At 38.8% G+C, this 25,779-nt stretch overlaps 1 protein-coding gene across 6 annotated transcripts in view; it reads left to right on the forward strand.

The window, feature by feature from the left end:
* The window catches only part of asic1c (acid-sensing (proton-gated) ion channel 1c), an 89,846-nt gene extending 65,088 nt beyond the window's left edge, over positions 1 to 24,758 (forward strand). For 2 of the 6 annotated variants that reach the window (XM_065954175.1, XM_065954177.1), the window contains exons 2-11: positions 9,829 to 9,979; positions 10,493 to 10,620; positions 14,869 to 15,019; positions 15,134 to 15,190; positions 15,627 to 15,780; positions 16,009 to 16,100; positions 16,459 to 16,538; positions 17,173 to 17,244; positions 20,393 to 20,445; positions 21,611 to 24,758. In XM_065954175.1, coding sequence (XP_065810247.1) covers positions 9,829 to 9,979; positions 10,493 to 10,620; positions 14,869 to 15,019; positions 15,134 to 15,190; positions 15,627 to 15,780; positions 16,009 to 16,100; positions 16,459 to 16,538; positions 17,173 to 17,244; positions 20,393 to 20,445; positions 21,611 to 21,689 — 1,017 coding nt within the window. In that variant the 3' untranslated portion in view covers positions 21,690 to 24,758. Of the gene's footprint in view, positions 1 to 5,554; positions 6,828 to 9,828; positions 9,980 to 10,492; positions 10,621 to 12,877; positions 13,006 to 14,868; positions 15,020 to 15,133; positions 15,191 to 15,626; positions 15,781 to 16,008; positions 16,101 to 16,458; positions 16,539 to 17,172; positions 17,245 to 20,392; positions 20,446 to 21,610 lie in introns of those variants that run through there. The other 4 variants (XM_065954173.1, XM_065954174.1, XM_065954176.1 and 1 more) reach the window with 4 other exon arrangements.
* Positions 24,759 to 25,779: the final 1,021 nt, after the last annotated feature.

Below are 25,779 nucleotides of genomic sequence, written 5' to 3' on the forward strand. Positions count from 1 at the left end.
AGTGATTTATTTAAATTGTTATTACTTTTTGTCTATCTACCTATTGGCTGAGCTTGACAGTAACTGGATGTCGAGACTGAATATGGCTTTTATTCTTTTCGTCTTTGTGGCTGCCCTGTCTGTGCTGCTGGGTTTTTTATGTGCATCTAATTGCTGCCAGTATTTCATTTGGTGTTGAACATCCTCACTGGCCCTTGAAGAAGCGCTTCTCCTTTAACCAGTCAAAACACTGCTCCTCCTTTAATGAGACCTCGGGGGTTCAACTTGGCTTTGACATGAAAGGAGAGGATGGTTAGTGTCAGTCCCTGTCAGGCTCAGGGATCACTGGGCTCAATCTTAAACTGGCCCATAAAAGTGCAAATCTGAAGAGAAAAAAAAAGCGTATCTTTCAAACTGTTCTGCTTGTCTTTTCCATCAAACTGGCCGCTCATTTTTAATTTGGCAAATTTCATGACGCCATGATCCCCTAATTACATGCTTGAATACCGAGACAAAGATGAAATGTGTTTGCATCCGCCACAAGATAACAATGGAAATGTCTGAGCAGCAGAAATGTGTTTTTTTTAATTTCAATAAGGAGGATGGTAACACTACAGAGAAGAAAAATCATTAACTTTAGCCTGGAGCGCTTTGTAGTCTGGAGTGATTACAGCTTAGAGTTGGGCAGTGTATTTTAATTAAATTAATGATTTTGTGACTTCACCAAATACACACTTTTAAGAAGAGCAATGCTAAAGTATGAGACAGATTAAAGAGAAAGTTCTCCAACACTGCAGTTCAGTGCCAAAGAAGTTAATGTGAGAACATTACACCACATTTTAAAAGTTTGTTGTTGTTGTTGTTGTTGTTGTGCTTTATTTATAAAGCACTTACTGGTAATATATCCCAGCATACATCAATTTGGTCTGATAATCAGTATCAGACTAGATCAAGTGACTGGCTAATGTTGAGGGTTCCACAAGTGAACACAAACATTGGGGAACACCCTTTACTGTACCTTTTGTGCTGCACACACTTAGAACCTATTACAAAACACATGAAATCTGAATGCAATGGTTACCATGGGTTAATTTAAAAACATGATTACATATCACTTTGCTCATGAGTGTAAATGTTTCTAACTGTAGTTGCCTGCTCTACCGGCTTATTCTCCTGGTTGTATAATCTTGCCCTTAATGATTTTTCGAGATATACATGTTGAATGAATGGATAGTGTGTATTTTCTTTAAATATGTCCTTATATGGTGCTGTATTTCAAATAGTACAGGTGGAAACAAATCCCTGTTTGTACACAGTTAACTAAGTTAATTTGTTTTCAGCACATCATAAATTTACCTGAAAACAAAAAAACACACACTGGTAAGACTTCATTCATTTAGACAAACATTCATACTTAAATCTGCACTCAGCCATATTTCCATATTTCCATTGGAGGAAGAGACTGTTTGTGATGTGAGAGGAGTTTCTTTTGGAGATGAACACAGAAATCATCATGCAGCATCTCTGCCAAGTGTCTTAACATATTTCTGCTAATTGTTTTGATTTTGATGCCCTCAATGTTATATTTGTTCACTGTTAAATTTCCCTTCCAACAATATCACCAGCAGCAATAGGCAGTTGTTGGCAACAAAAATGTGGAGTAAAAAGCAGCATATTTATCTTAGAAGCTTGGAGGAGGTGTAAAATCTCTGCTGGGGCACCAATGGTGTTTTGCTTAAGTCTTCTCTTTATATTTTTAATGAAGCTTTTTGTACTCCCACAATGTTGTTACACACATTAGCGCTACTTGTGGAAAGAATGACTGTTTTTATTGTTATTTGTGATAATAGAAGAAGAGGTCACCTCAAGGTTGGCGGTTTGTTCTTCCACCAACTTCCTGGCAGCACCTTGCATGGCATCTCTGCCATCATCAGTGTGTGGGTGTGTGAGTGAACGGTTAAATCAGAGGCCAAACTGAAGCACTAGGGCTGGGAATCTTTGGGTGTCTCACGATTCGATTCAATTTTGATTCTTGGGTTCAAGATTCAGAATCTATTTTCGATACCTTTTACATCAGTCCCTCTGATTAGTCACTATCTCTATTTTAGCCCTCCAAAAGTATTCTACATCTACTGGATGTGTAAATAAACAACTGTTCGCTAAAACTATCAATATCAACCTTAAGGGAGACTAAATGTCAATATTGTGTTTACAACTTTTTTTCTCTACCCTCAAATGGCCAGAAAATAAATCAAAGCAGGTTAGAGACTTAAAGAGGTAAGATTTTGTCTTATATCTTCTCTTCACTCTTGAAAAAGTAACCTTGTTATGAAGTAATTAGAAAGAGTTATGATTTATTTAGCAAGAAAACATGAATGCAGCAAAATATGTAATCACAGAGAGAAGACCAAACATGGATATATAGATAGAGTTATGTAGCCAGTCTCACTGAAACACAAACAATACCCTGAGCAGTCATCAGCATATACAAATATCTCAAGTTCAATGATTAAGAATTAAAGATATTAAGTTTGAGTAAGATCAAATAATCAAACGTTGACTACTTGGTGCTTGAAAAAATACTTCTGTTATTCAATTCAATTATTCAATTCAATTATTTTTTAGAGGAGAACATTAGATAGAGTAGGACACTAAGATGAGAGAGTAGGGAATGTCATGCAGCAACACGAGGAGGGTCAGAGTGGGACCTGAGCCATCTGCTTTAAGGACTATAACCTCTGTACTGTAGATTGGGCATCTGCTACAACCTCTAGTCCATCAGACGCTCCTTGAATAAATTCTTCTTCTAAATGTTGCACAGAGTAAAAGGCTGAAATTAGAGTTGATTGTGGGAGATCTGCAGTCAGAGGCAGATAGCACATGTTTAAAGAGTAATGGTGATTGTCATGCGTTGCCTGTGTGGAGCCTCTGGAGCTGGGATTAATGAAATTGAGCTTCAGCCAAACTGCTGACAATTCAGTGAGCAGGAGAGCCGCCCCCCTCACGCCTCCACTGGGCTTGTATAGCACAAATGAGCTCCAGCATTTAACTCACCAGTTAAATGTGCCTGATATCTATTGACAAGTTTCCAAAGAAACCAGAAGTAAAGGAAATCAATGCAGCTGGTCAATATGTGGAGAAAGCAGGGAGCCAGCTATAACTCTAATAAGGGCTGTCGCTGGACTTAAATACTTGCTTATCCCTCATGCCACGTTAGTCATTTTCTCCTCTTTGTTACGCTTCGTTATCAGGCCTGCAAACCGAGGGAGTTATCAAAATAGAGCCTGTTTTTCTCTTTGATTGGATCTTTCCCTCACAAAAAGAGAATGTTTAATTTACCAATTAAAAAGAAAAAGCTTACCCAGTTGTTTCTTAGAACAAAAACGGTTGAGACTAAACCTACAAAGGAAGTAGCGGCTGGCATCCGTCTTGTCTGGAAGGCAAAAAAAATCCAGGCGTGGTGTTGACGTGACATACAGTAGCTGTTGGGGGAGCTTGATGCAGGCAATTAATTTAGTTGTTTTGTTGCCCCAAAGCCCAGAAAGCACACATGGGGAATATAACTATTACCACAGCATCAAAGCTATTACACAGGCTCTCTCTTCTCTTACTATTCAGTAGTGAGACATTTATTAATGTTATCAGGTGGTTTAAACCACAACTTTTGCACACATAGGAAACCTATCTATATAGTGAAACCCTCCCTGATTCTTATTGTTTTGCTTTAAATAAAGTGGCTAGAGACAACCTGAAATGATTTAACAAATCTTGTCATTAATTTTCATAAATATAAAAGGAAAGATATTCGCTTAAAGGAACAGAGGACTCCAAGCGCATAATTATTTCTCATTTACAGTTTGACCTTTTGATATTTTCTACTTGAAAAATGTGTAATTAATTTTGGGAGTAGTTTAGATTCTTAGTTTGGTCCTGACAAACATGATATGTGATGACATATCCCTTTTGACAGTTTGAAAATGAGAAAATGTGTCATACAATCATAAAACTATTTGTTCTAATCATACTTTTAACATTTGTTGAAGACAACCTCTTATTGGTTTGGTTTGAAGGGACTCATATGAAGCCAGTGACAGTGTAATAAAGACTTGACATTTACTCGACAGTAATTGAGTATATGAAAAATTGCACAAGGCTTGCTAGCCTTATGGTGCGTTTCATTTACCTCGGAAGTCGGTTGTCGAAGCCGGGAATGACGTCACACAGTTCACAGTTGAACGAGTACTCAACGCATCACGTTAGAGAAGCAGCATGGACGCCTCCTGAAATAGCTCTGTTTTGTACGTTAATACCAAGCGACAACACACTACCTGATAGTTTGCATGAAAAAGCATCAAGACATGTCCGCAGACAGAATTTACACAATATTGTCTGAGTGATTGGTTTAATTACACAAAAGCAAGACTAAGTTGCTATAAACACTATGAAGGACAGCTGAAACTTTACTGTTGATCCTCGTAGCAGCCATGTTGGATTTTGAGCTTGGGTAACTGAAGTTCTGTTTTAAGTTCTGACTTCAGGCTACTTTCCTGAATGATGTATCCGACAGGCAACTAAGAATTTCCGACTTCCAAGATCACATGAAACACACCATCTACTACGTCTTTAGAGTGAACATATGAGAAATTTGGGATGTCCACTCAGCAAGGAGTTCATCGCCCTAAATGCAGATTATTTTCTGTGGAAGAAACTTTGTTTTCTTTAAAATTGTATTAATGTTAATTAGCGTTTATGATTAAATTGTGGACATCAGGACATAATCATTGATGCATTTAGAAGAGGTAGATCAATCCTGGCACACAACTCGGTGCAACACAGGGACCCTGTGATGCACCGAGTCGAGTTGAGTTGATCCCATTAACAAGGTCAAATCTAATGGTTTTATTACAATTTAATTCAATCTGAGTTTACAAATGACACTCTCTTCTTCAAGTTACCACAGTAATCCAAAAAAATTTTTTTGCTTGTTTTCCCCACCCTTTAGAATCATTATTTGCAACCATATGTTACCACAGCTGTGATCAGTGTTCTCAGCCAATGCTCACATTACAGACTGAAAAGATTCCAGCTAACTTGATAAAAAAAAAAAAAAACAGTCTCAGTACGAGCCGAGCTTTCCGCTGAACAGATTCCTCTGATATTCTCACATAATTGGAGCAAAGTACCTTAAATATCACCCAGAGCCACATCTGCATGCAGCAGGATGTCAGCACTCATTATGCTGCATTTGGGAAAATCATATTTAAAATGGCAGAATAGAAGAGCTACAAAATGCGGTATTATGGATATTTCTTGCACCTTTTTAAAGGGGGATTTGGCTGTGTTTTTCTCCAACTTGATGCCTCCTTTCAGTTATCAAATATAGAAGTATATTGATCCACAAGCAGGCTGTCAATTCTTCTTACATTAAACCTACCTCATCATTTTTTCTATGCCAGAATTTCTTTATTACAATTATTCGTAATTTGATTGATACCCCCCCACCCCCCACCCCTCCCTTCTCTATGCCATTGGAGGTCTACTTCATCACCGGCGGAAAACAATTTCATCCACTAGCTCCACCTCATTCTCCATTCGACTGTAGAGAGAGTATGTGTAGGGGGGGCAACAAGCTTTATATTCCCTTCTGCAGGCTGCAAGTCAACACACTAAAAAGCATCTCTTCAATCTCTGAAAAAAAGGGAGGAGTTGGGTTCTGGGCAAGCTACTGCACAAAGAGAGAAAACCATCGAAATCTGCAAGTATTGTCTGGCACTGGAGAGGGAGATGGAGGAGTGAAAGATCTGAGCAACAGGGGTAAGCCTCTCCGGATTTTCAAAGTGATTGCCTGTGGGAGAGAAGTCGCCGCTTACATCTGCAATTATCACGTCCATTTATCCATTGATGAAGGGTTGGTGATGGTTACGCTTGATGCTTTCTGTTAATGGAGTGATTCAGCTGTTTTTTCTTCATAAAGGAGTCATTATGTAAATCAATTTTACCTCCTTTGTTTATGTCTTTACGGAAAAGATTTCTCAAGCCTGAACAGTGGGACAGCTGCATGTTAGGTCTCCTGTCGATGCTACCTGGATTTGTGATTTATAAACCTGGAGATGGAGAAAGACACTGTGTGTAAATTGAGAATGTTGAGAGTGGACTACTAAGAAACAGAATTTGGGAAAGACGCGCCTGTCTTGACTAAAGTTATTATGGCTGAAGCACCCTCAACAGAATCAGTTGCCCTGGGGCCAAATAAAAAAAGTAATGCTCAAGAGACCCCTCTTAAAAACACTAAGTCCAAATCATTGAAACCATCATGGAGAGAGCTCACCGTTTCCTTCATTATGAGGACCAAGGTCCATGGTTTGAAGTTTATCTTCTCTCCAGACAAGTCGAAACCACAGCGAGTCATTTGGATCATGGCCTTCTTTCTTTGCATAAGTCTCCTCGGCACCTGGTCTTTGAATCGAATCCACTACCTGATGTCCTTCCCGGCTGTCACCAAGATCTACATGGTTTGGGCTCACAACATGTCTTTCCCAGCTGTGACTATCTGCAACAAAAACGTGTTCAGGGTTTCCACTCTGACCAGGGAGGACCTGTACCACAGCGGCTACTGGATGGACCTCATGTACCCCAATCACACCGTCATGGAAAAGAGCCTGTCAATCCTCAGAGACAGCCACAAGCAGGGTCTCCTCAGCCTGCTGGACTTTAACAACTACAACCCCCACCCCGATTACCGCATCAACACCACTGAGATGATGGGACGCCTCGGTCACCAGTTGGAGGAAATGCTGCTGGAGTGCAGGTTCCGCGGGGATATCTGCACCCACAAAAACTTCAGCACTGTATGTACAGAGGGAGAGAGAGATTTTGTTTTTCACGTGTGGCTGTTGTTTACAAGGTGTGTTAATAATTAATGGAAGCATTTGACTAGGCGTCCTTCAGCAGGCATTCTCTAAGGGTGTTTTATGGTGTTGTTTCAAAGCTGCTGAAAAGCCTGTCCTGTTTTTTATTTTATTTTTCTCTCTCTCTCAGACATGATAGCTCTTTCCTTATCAAATTTGATGTCTTCAAAAAGTCACTTGAGGAAACAAATACAGTACATCGTGTGGTGGATAATTAATGTCATATAATCATGAGTATCTTAAGTATCACAATTAATTGTGTTTCTTCGAACCCTAGCAAGTTGTAGATTTGCTGTATAACCTCTGAAAATTAAAGCAAGGAAAAAAAGTTATTGAGATGTTGTAAATCAGTATTTTAGCTCTTTTAATTCATGATCTAGAGGGCAGGTGAAGTCTTGTTTCAAAAAATAAGGGAGCTGATTTGCTCATACCAACACCAAAAAAAATACATCTATAACACCAATTCATTTATGGGTAAGCATTGAATGCCCCATGGAGGAAGTAGAAACCAAAGTCACACTGTTATGAATGGTAACATTTTAATCAAACACTTCAATCAAAAACTGGTAGCTTATGACATCATCAGAAAATATTTAAAATGCTGAATGGAGAAAACTCTGCTGTGAGTAGTAATTTATTTTTTGCAGCTCTGGGAAAAATTGTAATCTGAATGTAAAATACATCGACTTGTCTCTAGCATCACATTTAAGAACTTGCCTCTGCAGAGGTTCTTTATTCTAGTCTGAAATATCCTATAGCTGTGACACTGTCAACTCGTTCCGAGCTGGTTGAAATGCAAAGTCTCGCACACTACAAAATGTCATCTGTCCACTGTGGCTTGTCTGTTTTGCAGAAACCAGAAAAAGCCTCTCCATCCAGTATCCTTGGCCAGCTCACGCTCATAACGGGGGTTTTAAATGTGCTTGGTGTGTGCATCTTAATAAGCAACACATGATGTGACTGAATGAGGTTCACATTTTTATCTCAACTTAAATCTGAATCTTTAAAAAAAGCAGTTTCTTGACTCTTTGTAGACCTCATTATACAGCCAGCAGGGGGAACGGACCAAAGCTTTGTCTTATCTGTCTGAGCTGCATGCTCGTCTCTCTCAGTCTGGACATGGACCGCTGGCTCTGATCTCTTGAGATCAGCTTTGCCATGCTGGTTGGGTTTTTGCCAGCAGCCCTCTTACCAGGACTGGGTAGTGAAAAGGAACCATTGACAGATGACATCCCCCTTTCTTTCTGCTGTGACTTGTTGTTATATATATATGTAGACAGACAGATGTGGAAAGATAGATAGACCATCATTTTAGGAGCTATAATTTCCTGTCGGAGTACTACATCTATTTCTGTTTGCCTATCATGTACAACCATGATCATGTAAGAAGGAAATTATTGCTCAAAATAGGAACTTACTCTTTTCTAGAAGGTTCAAATAGTTTGACTCTATACGAATTCTTAAACTTACACATTAATAATAAATGATGAATTCCACCACTGGGCTTACTTCAAATGAGTAAATCTAAATTTATGTTATGAGTTAACCTCAGTTCCACTGGGCTTCTGAGATGTTAAAGTTTAAACCGTTAATTTAAATGTGATGTCTGGATTTGAATAACACAGTATTAGAAACCTGTTTTGTGTCTCTATTAATGTTTTATTATCAAAAAGATAATCCATTGACTTTTAACTGCTGCCCTTCAGTTTCAAAGTTTTAGTGGACACTTGAATGTTTAACATTAAAAAATCAGCTCCAAAAAAATGTATTAAAAGTTAAAAGAAGTATACATTTATAGGTTATTTTTCAAAGTTAAATGTTCAGTTGTATCAGTGGTGTAGATAAGAAACTGAGTACTAGACTAGTTTTAAATGTGCTCATACAGTCATATCTTATTCCCTTATTTCAATGTTTACATGGAACACCAACACACCTGTATTAATGCATGTATACATTTATTAAAGGTGTCACGAACTGTAATTCATAAATAGGGGTCACAAATGATATAAAACTAAGATGGCTGCTGTTTTTGAGTTTTTGCAGGTTTTTTACATTGTGCTGAAATTCATTAAGTACCGATATTGTAGCTCTTCAAAGCCTTGCATAACCAATCAGTTTTACAGTGTCATAAGCTTATCTCAAATTGATAGGGCTTATCTTGAATTTACAGAAGCCCTTCAGCTGTATTCACAGTTTTAGGCTTTCTTAGTCTTAATCAAAGCTGTAGACTTTGTTCAAATTAAAATTATATTTCACATTTTGATAAGGATTTATTTTTACTTGTTTTCAGGGGGTTCAAACTTTTCCAGTCACAAATAAATTCCATCATCTTGAGATGAAATGTAATTTGGTAAACTGAACAAAATACTGAAAATAAATGACTCAAGCCTTCGGGATTTATGAAACCAGAAAGATTTTTGGTGCGAGCAAATCTAATGTAGCAGTTGCAAATCGGATGGTAAGCACTGCTGAGCTTTTCTGGCAACGGTTCAGTCCATCGAAGACTTTCTAAATCAAGACACACACACGTCTTTCACTAAACCCCATTTAGACTTTGTTTGTGCGTCCAGAGAGCGTCCACCTCAGATGTTTCTTATTTAATGGCGGCAAAATAGTACACTCACTCCAAGTTACTCAGGGGAAATTTGGAGGGAAATTGGGTAAAGATTGATAGCTACTGCTGTTACTGGTGCTGCTGCTACAGAAGCTCATTAATTCCTCAAATCTGAGCCAGGTGCCTGTTTAAAGCTGGTATGCTCTCTCTCTCTGATAATCACAAAACCTCTGCAATGATTAGCTGTCCTGCACAATTACTAGCTGACATGTAATACACCTCCAGCAGGTGCAAAATTGAACACAGGCGCAGCACAGTGGAAAGGGTTTGACTTTCATTAACACTCCTGTTCTCTCTGTTCTCTTTTCTTTTCTTTTTTTCCTACAGATTTACACACGCTACGGAAAATGCTACACATTCAACTCTGGGTTAGACGGAAACCCTTTGTTGACCACTTTAAAAGGGGGCACGGGGAACGGCTTGGAGATCATGTTGGATATTCAGCAGGATGAATACTTGCCTGTTTGGGGAGAGACAGGTCAGTACTGTTTTCTCAGTATGGTAATGTTTTAACTTGTATACTCCTCAATCCTGTGTGAACATCCCTCTTCTAGTCCTTTGTTACATCTTTAACATGTGAGTGCACCGCTTCATACAGGTTCAAGAGCCCAGGATATTCCAAACTCTTCTCCCTCACTTCACTGATAAATATCTGAGGAGTTAGAAAGGAGTGATTTACTAGCTTGTTTAATAGCACATTATCTTGATATGTTTCCCTAGCTCTGCATCTGACAACATGTCTAATAGAGTCATTGACATATTGTCTTCAGTTTTATGGCAGACAACAACAATCATAAAGTATACAGAGTGGAATAAATCTGTGGCTGTAAATCTGTTTAATGACCAGTCCAGCACGTTAACATATGAGTATCCCCCTTATGTTAACTCTTAACATGGGGATATCCCTTTATATAAAAAGCCAGAGCCAAAGCAGGTTTCCATAGGCGAGTGTGCTTGTTGTTACATTTCTTTTGGCGTGCTGTATCCACAGATGAGACCTCCTACGAAGCAGGCATCAAGGTTCAGATCCACAGCCAGGACGAGCCGCCCTTCATTGACCAACTGGGATTTGGTGTGGCCCCTGGTTTTCAAACTTTTGTGTCATGTCAGCAGCAACTGGTACCTAATATTCAGCCTCCTCCCCTCCAACCGGCATCTTCTTTGTGTTTGTCCTCAAATCCTGCCCCACGCCGCTGCCCATTACCTCTGTGTCTCGGAGCCTGGAGCAAAATCAAATCTATGGTTAACCTCTTGATGGAAAATGTGCAGTTAGTTGTTAAATAAACACCCAATAGTTATTTCTAGATGAAACTGAGAAAAATTAAAGTGGAAGAGGATTATCGATAGAGCAGAGCCAATTGATGACTGAAAGCATACTGTGCTGAGCTGAGCCAAAGCAACCTCCCGACTACACAGCATTCAGAAATATCTGGCAGCCTACACTGTTTGTTTTACTTCTCTTACTGAGGGAAGAAATATGAACGCTGCTTATTTGAATGCTGTGAAAATTGTCTCTGGTGGCACAATCAAAGAGAAGGCAGAGACAAGGGAGTCTCACAGAACTCACACAGCCATCCCAAAATGTACCCTGATTATTTCATATAAACCTAACTCAGGTGTTTGAAGGGATATCCTTCAGGCTAACACCCTTAACAGAAATTATTCATCTAATATTGAATATTGTGAAGCATTTTTCCTGCTGAGAGTTTAGCTAAAAGAGTCGATTGGTTGCAGCATTTCCCCATAAATAGATCACTATAAAGACTCACAAAAAGACTTCAGACTTCTGAAGACTCATTATCATGTTTTTGATGTTAAATTAAACTATTTAAAGAAGCTTGCTCTAGATTTCATCATACTAGTTTTATTCTCATTTCCATTAACACTTTATTAGGCCAGAAAGACCCAGTAGGTCACAAGGCCCACTGCTAAAAATATGTTGAAATATGCAGTAAAGATGTTTTGAGTGTTTTAAGCGCATAGAAATGCCTGTGGCAGGTTTGTTGTGCGTGTCCAGTGCTCCTAACTGTCGGTTAACTGCCATCAGTGAAGGATGAAAAGTAGTAACTGTAGTGGAGCTGGAATTGATCGGAAGAATTGTGTGCAGGGTCATAACACTGAGCTCACATGGATTTCCTATCCAAATCTAATCATACTGTACGGCAGTAATGTGAGGTTGCCAAGACAACAAATTATGTCTTTTTTTTTTTTACCTCCTCTAGAAAAGCACACAATCCAAACAGCAGTCTTATGGTTTTCAAATGGAAACAGTGACAGAGTAGAGCAATATGATCCAAAAAGACTTCTATCCTCATTGTAAGTTACGAGAAAATGGATTTTACTTTTTTTGCAGTGATTACTTTTGAAATCAAGTGAATTTGTGTATTGTGCTGCAGGCTCTTTTAAATTTTAACCACATCATCACTCCTTGTGAAGTCTTGAAGTAATGGAGACTCCAGCAGTAAATTAACTTCATTATTTCAGCAACGAAATGACTCCTAATTTAAATGATTTTGCTCCTAAAGTTAATGGTCTCGGTCACTTTGCGAGCATGTGATAAATGTTCAAACCACCTGCCTTGCTTATGCAGAATAACATGGGATTGTTGAGGCAGAGTCTTCCAATGCAGACACTTGGACACCACAAAAAATGACAAATTTTATCTTTTTTGGGGGGGGGGGGGGGGAATCCAGCGTTGAAACATATCTCTATGTCTCACTCTCTTTCTTCCTGCTCTGTACAAGTGTTGAAATGAAGCTCCAACGTGTATCATCATTCTGCCAACTCCAAGACTGGAATCTGATCTATAAATCATCATCGCAAAGTTTTTTCCTGAAAGCTGAAGTGTGTGGATTGTCATTTATATTACTGACATGTGCGCCCACACTGGTGACAGCTGAGAGACATGTTTACGATGTTAAATATGTGCTGAATTAATTAGACTGTCATTAAAGCCTGGGGAGCATTCATTTTAATCATTCTCAGACGAGAACAGTGACAGTTTTTCATAAATAATCGACAGCTGGATGAAGCTGTTCCCATCTCAACACTTTCATTTGTAAAGCTGCTATAAGAGAAATGTTAATAATAGGCTATAGCTGAACTCAGAAAGCCAAGAAGAACAACATCACATCATTTTGGACTAAAGACTCTGAGTGCATGTAAGAATATAAAGGCTGGATCCAGTTGTATACCAATGCTGCAACGTTTTTACACCCAGCTGGGAGTTGTAGCTGTGTTGTTGTTATACAGACAACGTGCTGTCCAATGGGATCGACCACTTTCTGTCCCTTTCTTTATTGTTTCTCCTCTTATTATTTTGATAATCATGTGGGCTGTGTTCCCTCACCACCCCCCCCCCACCCCCTCGCCCTAGATGAGACGTCCTATGAGGCCGGCATAAAGGTACAGCTTCACACTCAGTCAGAGCCTCCTTTCCTCCATGAGCTGGGCTTCGGGGTCGCCCCCGGCTTCCAAACGTTCGTTTCCACCCAAGAGCAGAGGGTAGCGTATGACTGTCTGGGCTTGCTGCATGCCACAAGTGCTGTTCTGTTAAATAGCTCAACTCCCATCATAGAGTTGCACTCTTTCATCTGCTGGTCCCCACTACTAGAGGAATGGATTCATCCGTCCCCCTTCTGTGTGGCTGAAGCAACGACATGCAACAACATCTGCAGTCTGTCCCTGTCCACATTGTCTTCTCTGTTTAACAGATAGCAGAGAGTAGCTAACGTCTTTCATTCCAGCTTTTAACCATTCATCCGAGTCTATATCTTCATCGAAGCTGCTGATTGGCTTGACCCTTTCACCGCCAAGTTAACTTCTATGAGCACTCCCTTTTTGTTCGTTTTGCTTTTATGTGTTCTCGGGGCAATCCACTGGACCGCTGCTTAATGTCATCTGGAGGGGAGCGGACAATGTGATTCATTAGATTTTATTACCCATGAGGACTCTGGCATCAGTTAGAAGTCCTGCATTTATTGCACCAGGGTTTTATCCTGATTGTAACTCTTGATATGAAAGTCTGTGGGCTAGAAACCGAGCTCAATAAAGGCTTAATCATGTTTGCCAGTTTAGGTCCACTTCCTCAGTAAATTTCTCTCCATCTCTGTCGCTCTCTATCGACTAAATTAGCGCTAGATTGTCCCAAGTTAGCCTGGTTAGAGCTGGTGGGGGTGATTGGAAATGAAATAAAACAACATCAGAGTCGCTTCCCTGAGAAGTTTGTCACGAAGGAAACCTTTAACATTGATCGGCGGTTCTTGCTGCTATTTTTAACTTCAAAATGCCAGAGCGAGCGTTTTATTTGCCTTCATGAATAATTGGTTAGTTTTTGTCATGAAGATAAGAACTCAGCATTCATTACCATAAAGTGTTGTAAACAAGAAGACAGCTAGATAGAAAATCATGATGGTGGTTAAATGTCAGTGTTTTGGGTACATTGAAAAAAGAGTTGCTTTAAAGTGTGAAAGAGAGCTCTAAAAATATTTTCACATAGAGTAGAGGGCAAATTGCTGCAGTTATGCAACAAGCTCCACGGCTCCAATGTTTAGTATGAGCTCAAACCTCAAAATTCATGCGTCACGTTTCTTTCCTCATTAGCGGATTCATTTAGAATTCCCAGAGTTGTTCGTAAATGTAATGACCTGCTCTTCACCTTTTAATGAGAGTTTCACCTCTAATGAGCCCGCTGACTGACTCTACTCTACACTCCACCGTTTTGTTACAAACTCTCACGGGCTTAAATTAGAAAAATCTGCAAGTCAATCAACAAGAAGTCACTTTAATGGGCTTCTGTAAGAAGAGTATTCATTCATTCATCAGATAGTTACAGTAAAATCAGATCAGGTCTTCTGTAAAAATGTCTATTTTATTAGTACAATTCATGTAATTGTTCATCAGGAAACTGTAAAAGTGTTTATTGTTCTGTTCTCAAGGTTGTAAAATTTGTCCATTGATTGTGGTGTCCTGTCTGAAACTCTACATTTTACAGACTTCAATTAAGCTTGTCTCGATTCCCATGGTATTCTGCTTCCACCGGGGACTAGACCTGCATCAATACTGTTCTGCATGATGTCTGCTTGCTGCTAAACATGATCAATAATGTCGGTTTGACATGACTTTTTTATTTATTTTTTGGCCAATATTGTCTCAGTGCACACTGTCATTCAAATTCTAACTCTTTTTTTGTTTTGTTTGTGTGTGGTTTTTCCTTTTTCTTTTTTACATTTGAGACATCCATATTGGGTTTTGTCAGCTTGTTGCCCTCCGTTGTACTTCCCGCTGCACCGGGCTTGCATTTTGTTATTGGTTATAATCTTGTGTGTGGATATGCTGAGGGAAAACATGTGCTGTTTGCTCTTTCAGCTTCAGTACCTTCCTCCGCCTTGGGGAGATTGCAAGTCTACGCCCATAGACTCTGAATTCTTCTCCACGTACAGCATCACCGCCTGCCGCATTGACTGTGAAACCCGCTACCTGCTGGAGAACTGCAACTGCAGGATGGTTCACATGCCCGGTATGACAGTCAGCCCTGACTTATTAAGAAATATGACAAATACTTCTTCCCTTGTATGTTCTTCTTTTACATGATATGAGTTTATTATTTCCACTCTTACATTATTTCAAACAGGAACCTCAACAGTTTGCACACCAGAGCAGTACAAAGACTGTGCTGACCCAGCTCTAGGTGAGCCCGCACACTTTACTGCCTACATATGAAATAACAGCGTGATGGATTCATATCTGAACTCAACCAAGTGTTAAACTATTGTGCCATGAGACGATTTTAATAATACCCCGGTAGCTTTAACTTCAAACTACTTCAATATCAGACAGGACTGAAGCCAAATAATAAAGCAGAATTATTGTGTAAAAGTGCCATTAGTGAGATTTGCGATGTGTCTGTGCTTCACTAATATCAAATAAATCCCATCCAGCTTTTTTTTTCTTCTTCCTTCCTCTGTATTATAGTTTCAGTCATTATTTGCTTTCATGGAAAGTGAACGATGGCAGCGTTCTGTTGTGCGTAGAGATATTTTTAGCAGGAACTGAGAGCGTCTTTGTGCAGGTTTGTTTGATTTATTTTTTTATTCTATTTTTAAAACGGCTTTGATCATCCACAGACTTTTTGGTAGAGAAAGACAACGATTACTGTGTCTGTCAGACCCCCTGCAACATGACTCGCTATGGCAAGGAGCTGTCCATGGTTAAGATCCCCAGTAAAGCATCTGCTAAATATCTGGCTAAGAAATTCAACAAAACTGAGCAGTACATTGGGTAAGTATGATGTGGTAGAAGTCAGTTAATAGATCTCAGCCTCTTTTTCTTTCCTCTGTTGATGGATGGATGTACTGTGGCATGGCATGACCTGGGTCTCCATCGTTCACCTTCAATGTAACAATAATGAAAGATAGTTACACAGGAAATGTGAGATGTGATTTGCTGTTATGTGATATCCCCGGACATGAACTCAATTAGGTGTGTTCTTCTCTGTCCTCTCTCCAGAGAAAACATATTGGTCCTTGACATCTTCTTTGAAGCTCTGAATTATGAGAAAATTGAGCAGAAGAAGGCCTATGAAATTGCAGGGCTCCTCGGTAAGATTCTCCCACTTTTCAGGTTGATTGTGTCAGAAAGATGTAGTTGACCTGGTATCAGCACTCTCAGCAGGCCACCCACACATGGCGTGTTCGCGCCCGGTGCTTTGAGGTTTTTTTTTTCTTCCCCTCTTTGAACTCGTAAAGCGGCCGGAACACATTTTCATAATCTGATGCTCTCGCAAGGGCAGGCGAAGCTGGGTCTGATGAGACGTTCGGGCTGGATGGACACTTTTGACAATTCTGCTCAGATATCTGAGAGAGATACTGAATGAGAAGTGACAGCACAGGGAATGTTTTCATGCACCATTGTACAATAACTGCACCTGTCTATATCTATTAATCTCTCTGTTTCCAGGTGACATTGGAGGTCAGATGGGGCTGTTTATCGGAGCAAGTGTTTTAACAATACTGGAAATATTTGACTACCTATATGAGGTAAAATGATGGCTTGGTTTATTCTTTATCTACTGTATATAAAGGCCAATAATGAAGTCTAGTGCTGAGTTCGTTTTTTGGTTTTAGACCTTTTGAAATAAGTCAAAGATAAAATGTAAATGAATCTTTAAGACATAACTCAATGCTTTGGAAGTTCTGCTTATTCATTTTATTCTGTTTGATGAATGTTCAGCTTCTGCCAGCAGCACCTCTTAGGCTTATGACTTAACATTTCTGATCGTGTTTGTTTAATGCACACATAAAGCTCTGAATAAAGTATGTCATGCTGTGTTTGTAAGGGGTCTTATGTGCAGGGGTAAATGATATGCACATAAAGTTCACAAAAAATAACAGCTTTTAGTGCTTTCACTTTGTTTTTCTGAACACATTAAAAATACAAGATATTCTATATTATTAAGAAGTAAACTAGCTGCTGGCTGTAGGATCATGTTTAAGGTACAGAGATATAAGTGCTATCCGCTTTCTCATCTGACTCTCTGCAACAAAATCAATAAGAGTATTTCCTGAAACTCAGATGAAGTATCTATTCTCTGCTTCAGTTGTTTCGTCTTTATGTTGCTTCATGCTGTACTCCATCTGTGGATAATCTGATCTGACGTTTTTTTGCATCTAGGTGTTTAAGGACAAGGTCTTGGGCTACTTCATACGCAAGAAACGGCCACAGCGTTGTCAGAGCGACAATCTGGTAATTTCATCCTCACTGTTGGTTTGATTGAATGAGATGAATGTGATGTGACATTAGACGAGCTCAGGAGCAAACCATAACAACAAAAGGTCAGCTGATGCTGGAAAATGCTTTTTTAATAAACAGCACCAGAGAGAGCAAAACCTCCACACATAATGTCGTCTTTAATTTCAAGTTCTAATGCAGGAAAGTTGTAATAATATTAGGAAACGTTGTTTTTATTGCACACAATGAATTTGAAATATGTGTATTATTTATTATACATGTGTTAAACTTTGTTAACATGGTGAATCAGAAAAAAGTCAGAACTCTCTATGACACATATCAATAATAGCTTTAAGCACATTAGTGCTAAAAAGTGGCTAACTGAGTTTGTAACCTTTCTTTACAAATGTTTCTTTGTGGTGTTCCGCTTCTCGACCTCCTCTTTAGCTACAGGGCCAAGTCAAAGTGAATTTTCTGACCTCCTCTCAATTAACTTTTTTATTATGAATCATAAACTGCACGATGGGAGGGTCTGACCTCCGGAAATATAGTTCTTGACTTCTAAACTTGATTTTTATTTAATTTTTTTGTCCATCATGGTGCAAATACAAAATGTAAATTCCTTTTTGAAATGTAAATATGTATTTAATATAAGTTAATATACCGTGAACGATGGCAAGGGCTTGCACCGGGAGTGTGTGTGCTAAAAAGTGTGTTGCTATCTCAACACACTTTTTAGCATTTACACACTCTACAGAAGCTTCTCAATGCTTCCCTCCATCGTGCATTTCCAGTTTACCCAGAGCAAGAAAAGCTCATATTCTGCTTGGCTAAAGGTCCAGCAGTATGATGTGATGAAACCCAGAAACACATTAATACGAGAGAAGAAAGAAGAACGAGCAGAAAGCAGAATAAGATAAAGAGGTCTGGAGATTTGATTAACATTTCATGATCACCTCATTTTCTAAGCCTTCAAGGCAATAAAACACATTCAATGTTCCAAATGAAAAGTGAGGAGTAGTTCCAGGCGCTTCTGTCCTGCCCTACATCACAGCCTTTTGTTGAGCTCCAGCCGTTTAACACACTGGCTCCAGAGGCACCTCCACTTCCCCTGCAGACTGTTATGTAAGCTTTCTACTGAGCAGTAAAGGAATTATTAATAACTGGAATACCTTCTTTATATCAGTAATCAGAGAATGCAGCTCACAGTGCTGAATCAATCCTGGAGCATAAGATAGAGAGGTGTGTTTCACACGCTGTAGATGGAGAACTTTTTATGGCTAACTTTGGTGGAGAAAAAAATAGTTTTTGTATTTGAAAGACAAAATGTGTCAAATAGACACATGATGTGTGACAGAGATCTATTATTGCTAACTTAATGCACGTTGTAAGAACGGTAAGACAAAAACAAAATTCACTACAAGGTTTGACAATCTTTTATTAAAAGATAGATAGATAGATACTTTAATCATCCCCTGGTGGAAATTCAGAAGTATCCCATAGCTCACAGGTTCAAACATTGTATATGGGATACTCCTGAATTTCCCACAAGGGATGATTCATCAATTGTGCATATAGTTTGGTTTAATTATTCAGTGGCTTTTTTTGTACTTCATTTAACGTTTTGTTTGTATTGTAATTTTGATTTTTACTGGTTCAGTTTTTTAATGTCAATTTTTGTCCGAAACTATTGGACTAAAATTTCTGTTTATGACCTAAATTCATTATTTCAAAGCTCCTCTCTGTGAAATGGGCTGATATCAATAAAGGTGCTTCTAAAGGAAATCTATAGCTCCGCAGTGACGGGCGTCATCATTTCTATATACTAATGTTTATGTGGCTAAGTGAGGTAGAGGATGAGGCAGAAACAGCCTTTTTTATTATAGTTTTTTTTTAAACGTTTTTAGCCGCAAACATTCTCGGTTAGCGATCATATTGAACGTTAAATGACAGCAGAAGGACATTTTCCATCCAAATACATGAAATACACAGGGTCAACGGGGGTCACCAAAGTCAACGTAAACCCAAAGTTCCTCAAAGGAGCTTTAATGTATCATCCTAACTGCTATTTTCATATTCATTGAATATCTCGGATTGCTTTCCTTCCAATTTGAACGACCATTTAAAAGATCTACATTCTAAGCTGCTTAATCCTGTTCTTTCAACACTTTGGGACCTCTGGTCATGTCTCAAGTCCAAGTCAAAGCACAAAGCTACTAATCCCTATTTCGAGCTCGCTGTAGGGTTTGAAGCAAAGCAACAAAGCATTTCCTCTTTTCTGGTGCTGTTTTCATAAAAAGCATGAAGTCACATTTTTGTAAATTCGGATAATTCCTCTCGTCCCTGAGTACTCCCTGCCTACTTTGTTTGCATTCAGTTCTATAGTTCAAGCTCTAATTCTTCGTTGTGTCACACAACCCCAAGACTTCTTCATCCTCAGCAATTCTCTTTTCAATGTCTGTTATTTTCTTCAAATTGTTGAAGAAGCCGTGGGGTTGTTTTTGCATGTGGATTATGATCTTGCATGCTCTGTTGCCTCGGGTCCAGTGGTTTGTTTGACGGCTGATTCAAAAGAAAAGATTGAAAATAAGTTGTTTATTTTCATGTATGAAGCAGAGCGAGGGGATAAAGCTCTGAAGGAGGTTTTTTTTTTTTTTGGTCAGACTAGCATTCAGAATATATTTTTTGCTTTAAAGTGGCAGTAGAGGATGCATTCATTTAGTGGTCTTTGATAGTCTGACATTTATTGAATTGTTCCCCTATTCATGTCATATGCTTACAATAAATCCATCCTTTTGTATTTCCTTTTCTCTCATGTTCAATAATCATTTTTTCAACTAGACCATTGTCACATCTCCTCACAAACAACCTGAAAATAAAGTACGGTAAAACATTTAGTGGTTCATCTGATGCTATTTTTAGTGAAACTTTAACTCTCTTCAATGATCACATCTGGATGACAGTTTTTGTCTCTTCCCTGCTTATCAAAAAATAAAAAATAAATAAAAAGGACAGCCATCTTCCTTCAGAATCAAAATGATCTGACTGTGGGAAACGCTGTCTTGCAGTATCCCCTTGTAAGTTAAACTATGAGCATTTGCATTGTGTTTTATTTCATTTCAGTCACCCTCACCCATCTTTCTTTTCATCATGTCTATTCCAGGAGTTTCCAGAGAACCCAACCAGCCCTGGTGTCACGCCTAATCATGCCCCCAGGTAGCACACCCCATTGATAATAGATGCTCCCTCCCATGCTGTCCCTCTCTTTCATACATACCTGAAACCATCTCATACATCATTTCCTCCGTGGCTATAAAAGATTCAGTTAGCTTTAGTAGACAGTCAACAAAAAGAGGGGGTGATTATCCGTCAGCAGTGAGCATTTTTATTAATCCTAGCTCAGTGTCAGGACAGGTTAGTTTGCTGTGTGTCTCTATCTGCACGGCAAGAAGACAGTCATTGGTTGGATTCTCCCAGTGCATAAAGATTTGACTCTCTGCATTTTGCAAAACTTGCTCTTTCCACTGAATAATAATTCTTTCTTTCCCATAGGATAAAGAGCAGAACTCCTGTGAAAACAGATTACCTATTTATTGAATTGTTGTACAAAAAAAAAAAAAGGCTAAACCACCAGAGATCTATTTGTTCCCCCTGCAGCAGAGAGGTCCGTTTAGAGGCAACGGCTGGTGCCAGATAACATCACTAGATGCATTACTTTGTGATGTTATCACAGGTCTGCATGCAGTGAGTTTGCACTAAACACAAAAAGGTCCTTTGTCTGCTGAAATAGCCATTTTTTATGTTTTTTTGCCAATGGGACTACCAACGGTTGTTATCCACATATCAGCAGTTATTCAGCGAGCACTTTTTCACATACGGGCTAATACAGAAATATGTGGATGTTTCGACTTCCGTAGCTTTAACAATTTAACATGCTAGTGTAAAAAACAGGACTAAAAATATGCTGTTTTCTTTCTCTTCCTCCTCCTTCATATTTTCCCCATCTTTTACTGTTTTTCTTTCAACTCTCGTCACTCCCTGTGAAAACATATGCGATGTGGCTGATGTTGGAAACTTCCAAATCTGTTGTTTTCATCTTTTACATCTGTTTCTGTCATTCATCGCCCTTTTATCATCCTACCTGTGGATGTGTCGCCGTAATCATCGACTTTTTCTTTTATTTCTTGCAAAAAAAATCATTTATGTTTCCTCCACGTCCCTTTATTGTCCTGCTCGCTCTCATTTTACCTGTTGCTTTTCCAATTGGCACATCACCATCATCTCTCCCTTCATCGCCCACCCCTCCCCCCTCCCCCCTCCCTTAACCCGTTTGAACTCGTCTTCCCTCCTCCCCCCCCCCCCCCCTCCCTCTGTTTTGCAGAGCACCTGTGACACCCTCCGGAGTCACTCGGACAGTCTCGGATTCACGCCGAACATGTTACCTCGTCACCCGACTCTAGGCAACTTTGAGGAGTTTGCCTGTTGACAACATAACAAGGAGGGGTAGTGGGAGGGGGAGGGGGAGGGGTAGTGGGAGGGGGAGGGGGAGGGGGAGGGGGGCACATCTGGGGAACTTGACAGCAAACTGTGAAATAATGTATGTATTTAAGAGAAAAACAGTTGAGTGTGTAACTCAAGAAAATGCATAGTAGAGTTTATTATTGCCTGAATAGAAATAGAAACACTATCATCAGAAGAAAAAGAGACCACTTCCAAAACAGAACTCAGGTTTAACTGCCATGTCAAGGCGTCAGTGTTGATTTATTCATGTTTCATTTTGTCCGAACGGTCACTTTGGAGTGAACAATCAGTGAAGGTAAATATGTCCAAAACCTAGTTTCTGACCTGTGTTGATGAGTTACACAGTACTGTTGTGCCCCCAAAAAAAGAAAAGAAAGCCTCTGGATTGGCATGTGTAGCATTGAAGTTTCTTATCAATGTTATGTCTCCAGCATCTAACCAATGCTGTATTCAGTGACCTTAAACTTGTCACCACTTTGAACAGAAGAGCTTTTTTGTGTGTGTGTGGAGAATCTGCTCTGTTTCGCGAGCTGATTGTTGGATAAGAGAGCTGCTCATACATACCTGAATCAAAACACCAGACAAGTGTTTAATGTTGCCTTTTGCTACTATGAGGCTCTGTCTCATTCATTCGATGACTGTGCTTATATTCTATTTAAAAACTATAGAGGAACTTGATTATTTGTATATATGCAAGTATCTAGTTTTGTTCCATGTTGGCTACCAGGACAGCAGAAACCACTGTATTGGATGTTTTTTTGAACTGTAGTCACTTTTTTACACTCAGTAAGGATTAAAAAAAAAAAAAAAAAAGTTGAAGGAGGCCAAGAAAGGCTACTGATTGTATGTTTTTATCTTTATATAGTGATATTCAAATTCTCATTGCCCCCCCCCCCCCTTTTTTTTTGGGATGGCGTTGCTGTGCTGTCACAAAAAAATCAAATGCTAGCATGAAGTTTACTGTACAAGTTGGGCCCTTATATCCATAGAATACACGAGAAGAGAAAACAATCCGGCTTTCATTTTTTTGCCTTTTCAAATAATTCTCAGCTTTTATTGAATACTGTATCTTTAAAGGTGTTCATCAGCACAAGCCCCTGTGATAGTTGTCTACAGACGCAAGTCAACTTTCAAAAAAGGTGTGATGAGGACATTCCTGAAATCGACAGAAATGTTGTAAATATCTGCATTTAAATGCCGTGAAGAAATTCTATGCTGCTCATGTAACATTGGTTAAATATATCGACATAAAAAGTATTTTGATCTTTCTGTTTAGAGAGAGGAATTTGGACTTATTTTTTTTTTTATCTCATTGGACTGTGAATGTCTTTCAGTTTTTGGTGACAACTTAACCAAGTTTATGAGATAGAAGAGGATCGCCTCAAAACGTGAAAATCGCCTCAGCAGCATTCAGCTTGGTTGATTTATAAGAGAAATGCATTGTACAATTTCACCATTGTCTTTTTATTACTATAATTATAATTATTCCAGAACATGTAATAAGTCACAAATAACACTTTGTGATGTATAATTGATAAAGTATAATAAACTCTATATTTACCCATCTTACTCATGTACACAACTGTTCTTCTTATCTCTGTGTGAGTCCACTTCTTGTATGTTTTTTTTATTTTATTTTTTAACTGAAAACCTTGACACTACAGTTATGGACTTGTAGGTACATTATGCTCACTATAAATACTTCACTGGAAATTCAGAGATTTTTTCTTTTCTATGTGAAACTTAAAGTATAATGCCAATCAAGTAAAGTGGTGTTCCTAACACTGTAGCTTTATAACTCTGTTGTGTGTGTGTGTGTGTGTGTGTGTATTAGACGACTGTTGACGTGAAGCACAAACCCTTGGAGATCAGCCATCACTTGAAAGCCAATGACCGGACGTCTATGGTTGTGACTACCTTTTATGGCTTTAGTTTTACCTAAACACACTGTTACTCGATGGTGTGTTCACTGCTCCAGCACTGACACACACATTGAAAAAAAGAGTGCTCTTCAAGTGGAGCAAAAGATCACCTCGAAAAGAGACCGAATCAAAACGGAAATTTTTATTTTTCAGGAAGAGATAAAAAAAAAAAAAGGTGAATCAGTGGCGTGTCGAGAGCAATAAGTGCACTGAATCAGATTCAACTGTGATCAAATTAACATAAAGAAATATATTTGGGATCCCCCATTTTTTCAGTTCATAATGTATTCAACAGCGGTAATGGATGTAGAGTGGGCTGCTGCTTCCTGCAACACAGATGTATGATATGACAATTGTATATTTACCATCATCAGCCAAATAACCAGACATTAATGCCAATTCATGTGACACAATGATGCTATTCTGATGATGCTGCATTGCCATGAGGACTTTGAGAGAGTGTGTGTGTGTGTGTGTCATGTCGGGTTAAAAGCATAAAAATTACCTAGCATTTACTTTAATGTGGCTGAAGGATCTGTGAAAATGTCCTGGGTCTTTACCTCTCTCTCTCCACCCCCTGCCTTACTACCTGTCGAAGAACAGCAGAGTGTATGTGAACTGGCAAAAACTATTACTGAACTGTTTGTGCTAATTACGTAGTCCTCATGATATTAATCGCATAGCTATGGCCAAGTAGAAAGCAGTAACCTATATATTTCTGTTACCTAATGCCTAGATTTGAACTAATGAACTCCTACAGACTTTAATTTATGTCACATTAGTCACTCCTGCATGACCATTGTGTATACTGTCTCTGATCTCTTTATGTAATCTTAGCCATGATACTCACTTTGGAAAGTCAAACATGTATATTTGGAGCCAGATGAATCAAAATCCTCTTCTCCACTTCATGTGATACATCTTGATTCTTTATTACTTATAAAACAATTCTCCTCAAAACAGGCTTGGGATTCTGCAGTACTCAACAAAAGTAATACAGAAGTAAAAAAAAAAAAAATCATTATCTTTCTATCAAAATTTCTGGGTTGAAGAAACAATGAGGCTTGAAGCGGAACGAAAATGTGCCTTCAAGTAAAGTTGTGACAGGTTAACAAGATTTTTATGCGCACAAAACATCTGGGGAACTGATTGCTTCATCTGGCTCCACGTGCTCTATGTGCATTTTATTGTAGATATGTGATTTTAACTATGAACTGTACATTAAATAGTTAATACAAACAAATATGTGTAGTGTAGTCAGTCAAACGTTGTGATTTCAAATGTCTTTCCAGACGACTAACACTGCATGCCACCTTAACGGCTGTGAGGTGAGCGTCGCTCAGCTGAAAAAAGACGAGGTCATAGATTTCAATGCACCAATTTTTGGTTTTTAATACAAACGATAGGTTTCTTACTATAGTCCTGGTGGAGCACATTAGCCTTCTAGAGTCTACGTTACAAGGTGAGGTTTCTTTTTAATATAAAACATGAACTTTGTGGCCTAATCAGGAAAATGCATCATGCAGATTTAAGAGACTGTTTTTATTAGGTGTTTTTTTCTAGGACTTAAAATGAAATAACACTGTCTTGAACTTTAAAAGAAAGCTGGAAGCAGATCGATGGTGATGTCATCGACAGGGAATGTAGTTTTGTTTATTGTTTTGTTTATCAGCTTTATAACTATTCACTAATCTTCATCACTCACACAAAAAAAAAGCGTTTATTTGAAAATGTTGTCTTGCTGACCAAAATGTGTCAATAATGTAAACTTTTGTCCGGACAGCTTTCTAGAATAATCCAAGTTATTATGAAAAAAAAAGGACAGTTTTTTAACCCAAGTTAACCAAAGGAATTGCATCTTTCATGAGGCCTCATATTTATTCTTATATTTCTTATATTTTATCTTGGTTGTTGCTTACAATTTTCTCAAGTTTGAGGCATAAATCTTAAAGAGCTTTTTTAAAGGTTATTTTTTGGGTCTGCTCGTCTTTATTAGAGAGGGGCAGCTGAAGAGAGAGGGGGAGGCGTGCAACATAACCGCTACGCTATCAGGCAACTGATTTTAAAGGGCGTTTAAGAATGTTGATGTCTCAGTCACGCCTAGTTC

Source organism: Labrus bergylta, chromosome 4, assembly GCF_963930695.1.
Source record: "Labrus bergylta chromosome 4, fLabBer1.1, whole genome shotgun sequence".
NCBI classification, from domain to species: Eukaryota; Metazoa; Chordata; class Actinopteri; order Labriformes; family Labridae; genus Labrus; species Labrus bergylta.